The following is a 9,603-nucleotide window of genomic DNA, read 5'->3' on the forward strand; positions in this document are numbered from 1 at the left end:
TTCCAGGAAGCCTATTAGAGATTTAAATTATACAAATGGGCTTTTTTACCAAAGATCCTCATTATCTGGGCATTTGCTTTTAATCCTCGGCTGTTGCTGCAGCCCCTGCCCCGCGCCCCCGCCAGCTCTGCTTACCTTCACCTCGTCCTCCACAGGGCCCTTCGCGGCATGAGGACAGGGACAAGCTCTGGGTCAGGGTGGCCACACGGGGAGGGGTCTGCAGGGCACTGGGGAGACCCTGGTTCGGTTTGACAGGGGCTGAGCCCCTTTTGTTTTGCCTTCTCTCCTCCCAGCTCATCCCAACAGCCCAGCAGGCTGTGGGGATGGTTTGTCCATCCTCAGGGCATGGTCCCAGGGCAACCCCAGCCATGCCCAGGCTCCTCTGCACGTGAGGATGCTCCTGGCGTGTGGGGCTGGTGGCGCTGGAGCTCAAATCCCCAAACTCCTGGTGTGCCAAGCCCTGGGCACCATCGAGCCCTGCCAGCTAGGGGACAGCAGCCAAGGCCACGCCAAAGCCAACGCACCCTAGGGTGCAGGGCCATGGATCTCCCCCCAGGGAGGGTCTCCCTGCAGCCCCCAGCCCACTGCAGGGAAGCCTCGGGAGCTGCACGGCTGCTATGGCAACTCAGGAAATTCCTGCAGAAATCCCCACGAGGAAGAGGAGAAGAAGGCGGAGGAGGACAAGGAGGGGGAATCTCCCATCCAGAGGATTGCCAGCACCCCACATCTCTCCCTGCAGGCAGCAGGGAAGGCATCGCAGCAGCAGCAGCAGCATCCCTGCAGCATCCCTGCTGCGCATCCCACTCGGCTGCAAGCCTGGGGCCAGTATGAGCCAGCCCCGAGCCAGCCCCATTCCCTGCCCCGGCTCTTCTGCGGCTCTGCCACCCCAGGGGATGGTCCTGCTCCCCTCGAGACACAGCTGAGCCCCCAAACCCACCCCCGGGAGAATGAGCTGATGTGTCCGGCTCCGCTGCAAGGAGCGAGGGGCAATGGAGGAGGCTGGGAGCTGAGAAAACACAAAGGTTTGGGGTGGAGAGGAGGAGGAGGATGGGATGGGATGGGGGTCATTTGCCCCAGCCCCACGGACCTTGCAAATCACTTGGTGTTTGATGGTAGAGTTCGGCACTGCCTGCACCCCCACACCCCGCATTATCCTCTCCCTCCTGCAATCCATTCCAGTGCAGGGGATTAGGGGGGTTTAGGGCTGGGTTTGAGTCAGAAATGGGATGCTTTCAAATCAGCCTGCGTCAGTTGTGCCCTCTGTCCCTCATGCAGAGGGAGATTAAAATAGATATGAAGATTATCAGAGGGGACAGGGCAGCCTCAGCACCTCCACCCCCTGGGAATGGCTCCAGCCCCGAGGGCACAAAATCTCTCCCTTTTCCTCACCACCCTGTATCGCTCTCCAAGCATCCTTCTTACACAGGATGGAGAGATATCACCTCCGCAGCAGCTCTGATCACCAGTTCCCTTGTTTGCTGCCCAATCCCATTCCCAAAACACCCCTTGGGCTCAATGCTGATCCTGCCTGACCCCACGGAATGTTCCCAACCCTGCGGAACCACCACCCCCTCAGCCAGGCTGGGGCACGGACGTGGAGAGCGACAAGGAATTGATGGGGGAACAGCAACGCCCTGGAGGGTCCTCAGCACCCAACGGTGCAGGATGGAGCCTGTGCGTGTCCCTGGTCCCCCAGCAGCAGGCAGCGACATGGTACCACCACAAGGCTATTAAAAGGGGGGGGGGGAAGCACAAAAAGGGACCAATATAGCCTCTGTCATTAACTGCGTGTTGCTGCAGCACAGCGAGGTCCCACGGGCTGGCACCGGGGATGGGCTGGGTCCATCCACTGCCTGGCAGAGGTCTGGGCCAGCGCTGCCCGTTGGGTTCCAAATGTGCCCGTGGGCTCCATGTGCTTCATCAGGACTGGGCCGCAGCTCCCGCGCCTCTTCATGTCCATGGTTTATGTCCGGAGGCACTGGGTGCAGCCCCTTGCCTCGCCAAGCTCAGTGCCCAGCTGCTTTTGGGGTGAATTATCCCTATCTTGGGCTCTTTCGTGCAGTTCCTCCCCAGCTCCCCATCCCATAGCTGCCACCCCAGCCCCTTCCCCATCCCCCAGAGTGGGGAGGAGGCTGTGGTTTAATTCCTTGATGCGTGTTTGTGTCGGTGGAGGAGAGCGTGGCTGCTTCCCATCTGCCCCCACCATCTGCTCCCCGCGCAATGCCGGGCAAACCCGGGTTTGGCAAACGATGGAGCTGGTGCAGGAAAACCTGCTGGAAAAGGCACCTCCTCAGAGAGAGCAGCTGCCTCCACCAGAGCCTTTTCCCAGTGCTCAGAGTGGCTGTGGAAAGCCGCTGTGCTCCAGCTCCTGGGATGCTGGGACTGCACAGCGTTGGCCCTGACTGCAGACACACAGCACAAAACGTCCCCTTTCCAGCCCCAAAACACTTCCTGGGCCAGCGGGAAGGCGATGGCTGAGCTGTGCCCAGGAGCTGAGGATGCCTGAGGGGATCCCCTGGTTCCCTCTGTCCCTGCAAGGGCCACCCTGGCCGTGTCCTGCCACTGTCAGTGCCCCCAGTGCCCCTCCAGCCCAGTGCCCCCCCAAGCCCCCAGTATCCCCGCCATCCTAGGACCCTCTCCACCCCAGTGTCCCCCCATCCTGGTACCCTCGTTTCCTCCACCATGCTGGTGCTCCCAGCTCCCTCCCAGCCCAGTGCTCTCACATCCCAGTGCCCCCTATCTCGATCACCTCATCCCGATTGTCTCCATCCCATCTCCCCCCTTCCAGCTCCCCACATCCCCATCCCCCCCATCCTGATCCCCTCCATCTCGATCCTCCCCCATCCCATCTCCCCTCATCCCGATCCCTCCCATCCCATCCCCTCCATCCCTATCCCCCCCTCCCGATCCCCCTATCCCATCTCCCTCCATCCCGATCCCCCCAGACCAATCCCCCCCCCGTCCCCGCGGGCTCCGGCTGCTCTGGCGGCGGCTGCTGCTCTCGTCCCCGGGCAGGTAGGATGCAGCAGGCATGGGGGGGACCCTGGGAAAGGGGGAGATCCCGGGGGGGCATTGGGGGACCGGGGACACCAGGGCACCGGCACGGCCCCCACCCCGGGTGCTGCAGAGCCCCCAGCCCCGCGGAGGTGCCCCCACCCATCTCATCGCATCCCCCTTCAGTCCCCCTCATCCCCGGGGGTGCCCTGTTTGGGGGATCCCCTACAGCCTTCCCATCCCGGGAGCATCTTCCCTGGGGTGCCCAACCAGAACGCTCGTTTTGGGGGATCCCTGCAAACCCCTCTTGTGGCGCTGAGCCCCCCCCCCGGGTCCCTTTGCAGCGGCGGTGGGGAGGGGGCACAGACTCTAGGCAGTGGGGCTGGGGGTCATTCCAGCCGTTCCAGCCCAGGAACGGGGGGGATGCTGGGGACCCCTGAGTGGGGTTGGGGGACAAAAATCCTCCCTTGGGCTGATGGAGTGGGGATGGAATCATGGGGGGGAGGGTGATGGAGAGACACTAGGGGCCCTAGCCCGACATAACTTGGGGGTCCAGCCCTTTTGGGATCCCTGTCTGCTCTGTGATCCCAAAGGATTTGGGGGGGGGGTGTGCTGGGGCCCATCCCTGCTTTAGGTAAGACATGAGGTGCCCCGCACTGGAGCTCCCCAGGCACCAATGAAGTCCCCCGAGCCCCCTCTGTCCCCACACAGGGGTCACAGCGCAGCCAGGGTGGGGGCAGCGGGTCAAGGCACCCCCAGAGTCCCCAGCACCGGGACCTGGGCTGCGTGGCCAGAGGCTGTGACAGGGTCCCAGCTCCTCTGCGATCCTTGGAGTGACCCCAGGGACAGGGGGTGCTCTGTATCTCCCGGGGTGGGAGCACCCCAAAGCGAGGAGGGGGCTCCAAGCACAATGTGCAGCCCCCAGCCCTCCCCAGGGCTCCTGCGACAGCCGGAGGCATCAAATATTAACAGAGGAGCTGAAAATAACCTTCCCTGGGAGCTGACCCAGATCTGGGCAGCCCCAAAGCCGGGCTGGACCCGCAAACCCAGCCAGCGCGCGGCCGAATCCTGCCCCCTGCCCTCCTCCGTCCAGCTCTGCCCACCCAATGCCCGCTCCGCATTGCCTATATATTATGCTAATGAACTATAAGGGCTTATTACGCAAACGCCAGGGGGCTGGCGCTGCCTGGTGCTGGGTGGTCAGCTGAGGACAGCAGGGATGGAGGGGGTTGCATTGGTGCCTGCGTCCGCCTGGGTGCCTGGGGGCTGCCAGGGAACGCTGCCCCATCCCTGTCCCCTCCTGTAGCGCCAAGGACCCCCCCGAGCTGCGCCAGCCCCTCTGCAGCGCTCGTCCCCCGCGGCGGCCAGCACGTCCCAGTGCCATGGGGAAGCAGAACAGCAAACTGCGCCCCGAGATGCTCCAGGACCTGCGGGAAAACACCGAGTTCTCTGACCTGGAGCTGCAGGGCTGGTACAAGGGCTTCCTAAAGGACTGTCCCTCTGGCATCCTCAACGTGGAGGAGTTCAAGAAGATCTACGCCAACTTCTTCCCCTATGGCGATGCCTCCAAGTTTGCCGAGCACGTCTTCCGCACCTTCGACACCAACGGCGACGGCACCATCGACTTCCGAGAGTTCATCATCGCTCTGAGCGTCACCTCCCGTGGGAAACTGGAGCAGAAGCTCATGTGGGCCTTCAGCATGTACGACCTGGACGGCAACGGCTACATCAGCCGGGAGGAGATGCTGGAGATCGTGCAGGTACTGGGGTCCCCCGCCCTGCTGTGACTCCTTGTCTATGGTCCTGTGTGTCACCCTGGCATGACGGCGGCTGTCCCCTCCCGGGATGCGCACAGGTTGGGGGGTGTGCCCCATGTCGCCCCAGTACGGGGCTTGACTGTGCCTGGGACGGAGCCTGCTGCTGCCTGCAGGGAGCCGCTCGCTGACCTCTGCAGCTGCAGCCATCACCCTGCCCTGGGCATCCCCTGGTCCTTCCCTGTCCTGGGGACACCCCTTTGTCACCTTTTGTCTTCCTGCTGTTCCCCTTTCCTGGGGAGAGTTCCGTGCATAGCAGCTGCCCCCGAGCACCCTGCGGCAGAGATGTGTGATCAGCAGCCCCACAGGAGATGCTCGTCTTGCCCAAACCTCAACCTGGTGACATTGTCATCAGCAGATGACTCATGAGGCCGTCGTGGTGGCATCTCAGTGGGCATCTCCTCCCTGCTGGAGCCGCTCCCGTCTGCCTCCCGCAGCCCAGCTGCTTCCCTGGGGCTGCGCTGGGAGCTAAAGCTCCCCGGAGCCCAATGGCATGGGGAGGTGCTGGATGCCAGCCCAGAGCCCCATTCCCTGTCTCCGGTGGGTGACGGCAGGAGCTCACCACTCACCCACCCTCATCCCAGTTTCCCTCTCCCAGGCTATCTACAAAATGGTCTCCTCAGTGATGAACATGCCCGAAGATGAATCAACTCCGGAGAAGAGAACTGAAAAAATCTTCCGACAGATGGATACCGATAATGACGGTAAATGAGAGGAGATGGAGGGGATTAACAGAAAGGTCTCATGGCTAAATCCGGGGGTCTTAGACTGAGCGGCACGCGCGCTGATTAAATGGCTCGCAGCCGCCAGGGGAGCCCAGCAGGTGGAGGGCAGCAGCCCCCGCGTGCCCATCGTGGGCAGGTGGGCGCCCGCGGTGCCGGGAGGTCCCCGCTCCACTGGGTGCACTGGGATGGGGTGGTGGCTGCCGGGCTGAGCCGTGTCCCTCCTCGCAGGCAAGCTCTCGCTGGAGGAGTTCATCAAAGGTGCCAAGAGCGACCCGTCCATCGTGCGCCTGCTGCAGTGCGACCCCAGCGGCGCCACGCAGCTCTGAGCCCCTCGGACCCCGCGTCCCTACCACCCCACGCCACCCCCCAACCCTGCAGCCAGTCACTGCCACCGTCCCTTTCCCCACGGTCCCCACGGCCACGTCCTCACAGCCCCTCACAGGGAGAGATTCGGAGCCCGGCTGAGGAGCGTGGGGGGACAGCCCCATGGCCGGGGGAACACTGGAGGCAGGGTCTGCCCCGAACAAAGAAGGTGACCCCAGCACTGGAGGCTCGGAGCAGGGGAAGAACCCATCGCGGTGGGACAGGCTGGCAGCGAAGCCCATCTCCAGCGGGCACGGGGACATGGCCCAAGAGACCGGGTGGCTCAGGGACGCCCCAGCACCCCCCCACCTGCACACAGGGCCATGGGGCCAGCCCCCCCCCAGCCCCACGGCCGGAGCACAGGGAGAGGACGCGCCTCTGCTCTTTTAATACCTGCAGAATAAAATTTGTGTCAGTGTCGGTGGTGGGAAAGGGATCATTGATGCCAAGGGGAAAGTTCTTCCCTGCAGGGTCGGGATCCAACCTGGTCACCTTGCTCGCTGCAGCCCCAGGTGACCCGAGGCCACGGGGATGGTCTCGGCTGGTGTTGTGCGATGGATGGGCTGGGGGGCAGCCAGGTCCGGTGGAGGGGCTGTGCTGGCGCTGGGACCAGGCAGGGCTGGCTGGGACTCATCCCCAGGATCAGCCCCCGGGCCCCGCTCAGAGCCGGGCGGTTTCCATGCTGTGCAGCCGCAGCAAACCCAGGCAGTGCCCGGCATCAGCGCTCTCCACGGGGGCCACCTGCAAGGAGACCTGCGAGACAGAGACTGCTGAGAGCGGGACGGGGGCGACAGCTTCAGGGTGGCAAATCCCACCCCTCCTTTGGAGCCCTCGAGCCCTGCTGGGTCCATCCCGTGGGCACAAGTCGGGACAAAGAGTCACCTTCCTCCGGTGCATCCTGCGGCAGCAGCGGCCGAGGCGGAGGAGGTGGAGGGCGAGCAGGAGGCAGCGGATGCCGAAGACAATCTCTGTTGCATTGAGCAGGAGGGAGATGGTCCAGAGGGACAGCGTGGAGCTCTGCGGGGACACAGGCTGTCGGGTCTGCCCGCATCGCCCTGTCCCCAGCGCAGGCATCCGCAACCCACTGGGACTCACGTAGACGCGGGTGGGATCGAAGGGGCACTCGCGGGAAAGCGGGGCGAGGGCGACGTCGGCCACGGTGCAGGGGGCCAGCAGCGCCCGGCCCTGGCTGCCCAGCGTCAGCCCGATGGAGGCAGCCAGCGCCAGCAGGCAGGACAGGCAGCACAGGCTGCTGCTGGCGCTCAGCACCACAACCGCCCATTTCTGCAGGAGGGGAGAGAAGAGGCAGCACAACCCAGAGCCGTGCACGGCCGCCCGCCCAGCTCCAGAGCCGGGGATGGTGCCCGAGCCAGGGGACGTGGCGGCTGCGCACACCCCATGCGGGACATGCAGCATCGAGTGCGGGCGAGGGGCTGTGGGTGCTTACGAGGGCAGCCGGGGCGAGGTAGCGGGACAGCATGAGCGCGGCTATTCCACAAGAGATGGTCTGCGGGGAAGCACAGGAGGTCAGCAGCGTATGGGGCTGTCCACCCCAGGGACATTGACCTCCTTTCCCTGTTGATATTGTCCCTGAAATCTCATCTGACCAGTCCAGCATCGCAGCGGGCAGTGCTTCATCTTCCCTGGTCCCAAGTCCCCCTGCATTTAACTGCCCTAGTTTGGGGCTAGAAAGGCTTATTTAGAGCAGTGAGAGGGACACGGAGCTGTGTCCGTCCTGCATCCCCCCTCATGCCCTCCTTGCTCCACATCCATCCCACATCCTCCTGTGACCAACTCCTGCCCACACGGCGTCCATCCATATCCACCCCAGATGCACCCAACATCCCTCATGTCCCCCCACGTCCCACCCTGCACCCTACGGTACCAGCAGCGCGGAGACAACAGAGGCAGCATTGGCAATGCCGTACTGCAGGGAGACAGCATCCCGGGGGTCGACCACGAAGCGGAGGACGATGCCGTGGACGAGGGCTACAGTGATGAAGTTGAGGTGCCCTATGATGAGGAGGATGAGGCCCGTTCTCATGAGGACCCTTTGGTGGCTGCCAGGATCGAGGTGGCCTGAGACAACGGTGTGGGGAGAGCTGGGTGAGGAGGCTGCTGGTGTGGGGTGGCCAGCACCGAGCCGTCCCTCCCGCCTGCGCACCCCGCTCAGCACAGGCACCGAGTGTTTGGGGACAGACCCAGAGGACACGTCCCATGCTGGTGAGGGGACAAGGCAGGAGACAATGAGGTGGCAGCCACCAGCAGCCCAGGTGGGCAAGCCACCGCTCCAGCTGGCTCTGGGGGAGCAGCGGTGCAGGGCCAGGTGTGGAAAGGGCTCCCCGGGGCCAGGAGGAAGCTCTGGGGAGAGCAGCAGCCCTTTAACAGCAGCTCCAGCACTGGGTTTCAGCTCCCAGAGCTTTGAGGAGCAACCTCAACAGCAGCCAGGCTGTTCCCCCATAAGGACCCACCCCAGGGCTGCTCTTCACGTGCACCCACTGTCACCCAGGTGCTCAGCCCAGCTCCAGCTGAGCCCCTCCGCTCCCTTTCCTCCGTGCCTCAGTTTCCCCTGCAGGAGGGCAGTGCTAGAGCCGCAGGCAGGGCTGGGGCACACTCCTGTCGCAATCACCCCACCGAACCCGGACTTACCTACTTGGCACATCCTCTCCAAGCCAGGATCAGGCCATCAGTGCTCCTCAGTGTGCTCAGTGCCTGCCCTGCCCTCACTCCCTGTGCCGGCAGACGGATCCATTGGGGTCTCCACTCGGCTGGGCAGGACCAGGACCAGGACCAGGCCACCAGAGCTGCCTACCTGCTGCACCCCACTGTCACTCCAATTCCTGTCAGACCAGCTCCCCAGGATGAGCAAACCAATAACCCCACCTTCGTCAGCCTCCGCCAAGAGGAAGCACAGCCCCGTCCCCACCCCTGGGCTCCCCTCGCTGCCATTCTGTGCCGATGCTCCACACTGCGCTGCCTCATGCTCTTCCTCACCCATCGCTCAGGTTGCTCCACGGCGAGGCGGTGGCAGCGGGCCGGGATCCGGCAGCAGGACACGGGCAGGCGACCCTCGGGGTGGGATGGTGCCGAACCACAGGGCAGAGACCATCGGTTACCAGGGATCAGCCTGCAGAGAGAGGGAAAAACAGAAGGGTCAAAGCTAGTGCCGACTTCCCGGAAGGTGTCTCAGGAGCCAGTTGGGTGGCAACCGCCCTAACGAAGCTCCCCGGGCAATTAGTGTCAAGAGACTGAGTGAGGGGGGCCGGGGACACGCGCTGCGGGAAGAGCAGCCCAGCTCTGCTCACGCCACAGGTGCTGTGGGCAGCCCTCCCTCACCCAGGGGAGATCCTTGATCAGCGCTGCTCCCTGTAAGGCTCACCTGAGACAGGAGACACCAACAACTTAATTACAGGGACAGGGATGTTGTCCTGGCTCCTGGGATGTGTTGGGGAAGGGCTCCATCCATCAGAGGCTCAGACACTTGTCCCCAATATCCCTGAGCTACTCACCAAGCCCTCAGCCTCCTTGGATCCCTTACACCCAGCAGCGCTGGGAATGTGGCTCAGCACAGCATTGGTCCCCATCCTTCCCCTCGTCCAACCCCCCACAGCTCTGGCTGCGCAGGGAACAGGGAAAGGAGAGACCTCTCCCTGCTCCAGCTCCAGGGCAGAGCCAGTCCACCGCCGCTGCAGAACAAGGCTGTCACA

At 63.8% G+C, this 9,603-nt stretch overlaps 2 protein-coding genes across 6 annotated transcripts; one reads left to right on the forward strand and one right to left on the reverse strand.

Moving 5' to 3' along the window:
• The first annotated feature begins 2,946 nt into the window (after positions 1-2,946).
• HPCA (hippocalcin) lies at positions 2,947-6,316 on the forward strand. Its single transcript, XM_054086716.1, has 4 exons — positions 2,947-3,015; positions 4,301-4,754; positions 5,407-5,512; positions 5,762-6,316. The coding sequence occupies exons 2-4, from the start codon at positions 4,377-4,379 to the stop codon at positions 5,857-5,859; spliced, it is 582 nt and encodes a 193-aa protein (XP_053942691.1). The 5' UTR covers positions 2,947-3,015; positions 4,301-4,376; the 3' UTR covers positions 5,860-6,316.
• Positions 6,153-9,386, reverse strand: TMEM54 (transmembrane protein 54). Of its 5 annotated transcripts, none has more exons than XR_008453352.1 (6): positions 8,546-8,853; positions 7,782-7,975; positions 7,344-7,403; positions 6,779-7,180; positions 6,389-6,649; positions 6,153-6,289 (listed from the first exon to the last, which is right to left on the reverse strand). XR_008453352.1 is itself a non-coding variant. In XM_054086715.1 (6 exons), exons 1-6 carry the CDS (start codon positions 8,556-8,558, stop codon positions 6,557-6,559), a joined length of 684 nt encoding a protein of 227 aa, XP_053942690.1. In that variant the 5' UTR covers positions 8,559-8,845; the 3' UTR covers positions 6,469-6,556. The 5 variants fall into 5 exon arrangements, 3 of the variants coding, with proteins under 3 accessions (XP_053942690.1, XP_053942688.1, XP_053942689.1); XR_008453351.1 differs by having other exon boundaries at positions 6,161-6,289; positions 6,381-6,649; XM_054086715.1 differs by lacking the exon at positions 6,153-6,289 and having other exon boundaries at positions 6,469-6,649; positions 6,779-6,913; positions 6,992-7,180; positions 8,546-8,845.
• Between the last annotated feature and the right edge of the window lie 217 nt (positions 9,387-9,603).

The sequence above is a fragment of the Cuculus canorus genome, chromosome 22 (genome assembly GCF_017976375.1).
Source record: "Cuculus canorus isolate bCucCan1 chromosome 22, bCucCan1.pri, whole genome shotgun sequence".
In the NCBI taxonomy this organism is placed as follows: domain Eukaryota; kingdom Metazoa; phylum Chordata; class Aves; order Cuculiformes; family Cuculidae; genus Cuculus; species Cuculus canorus.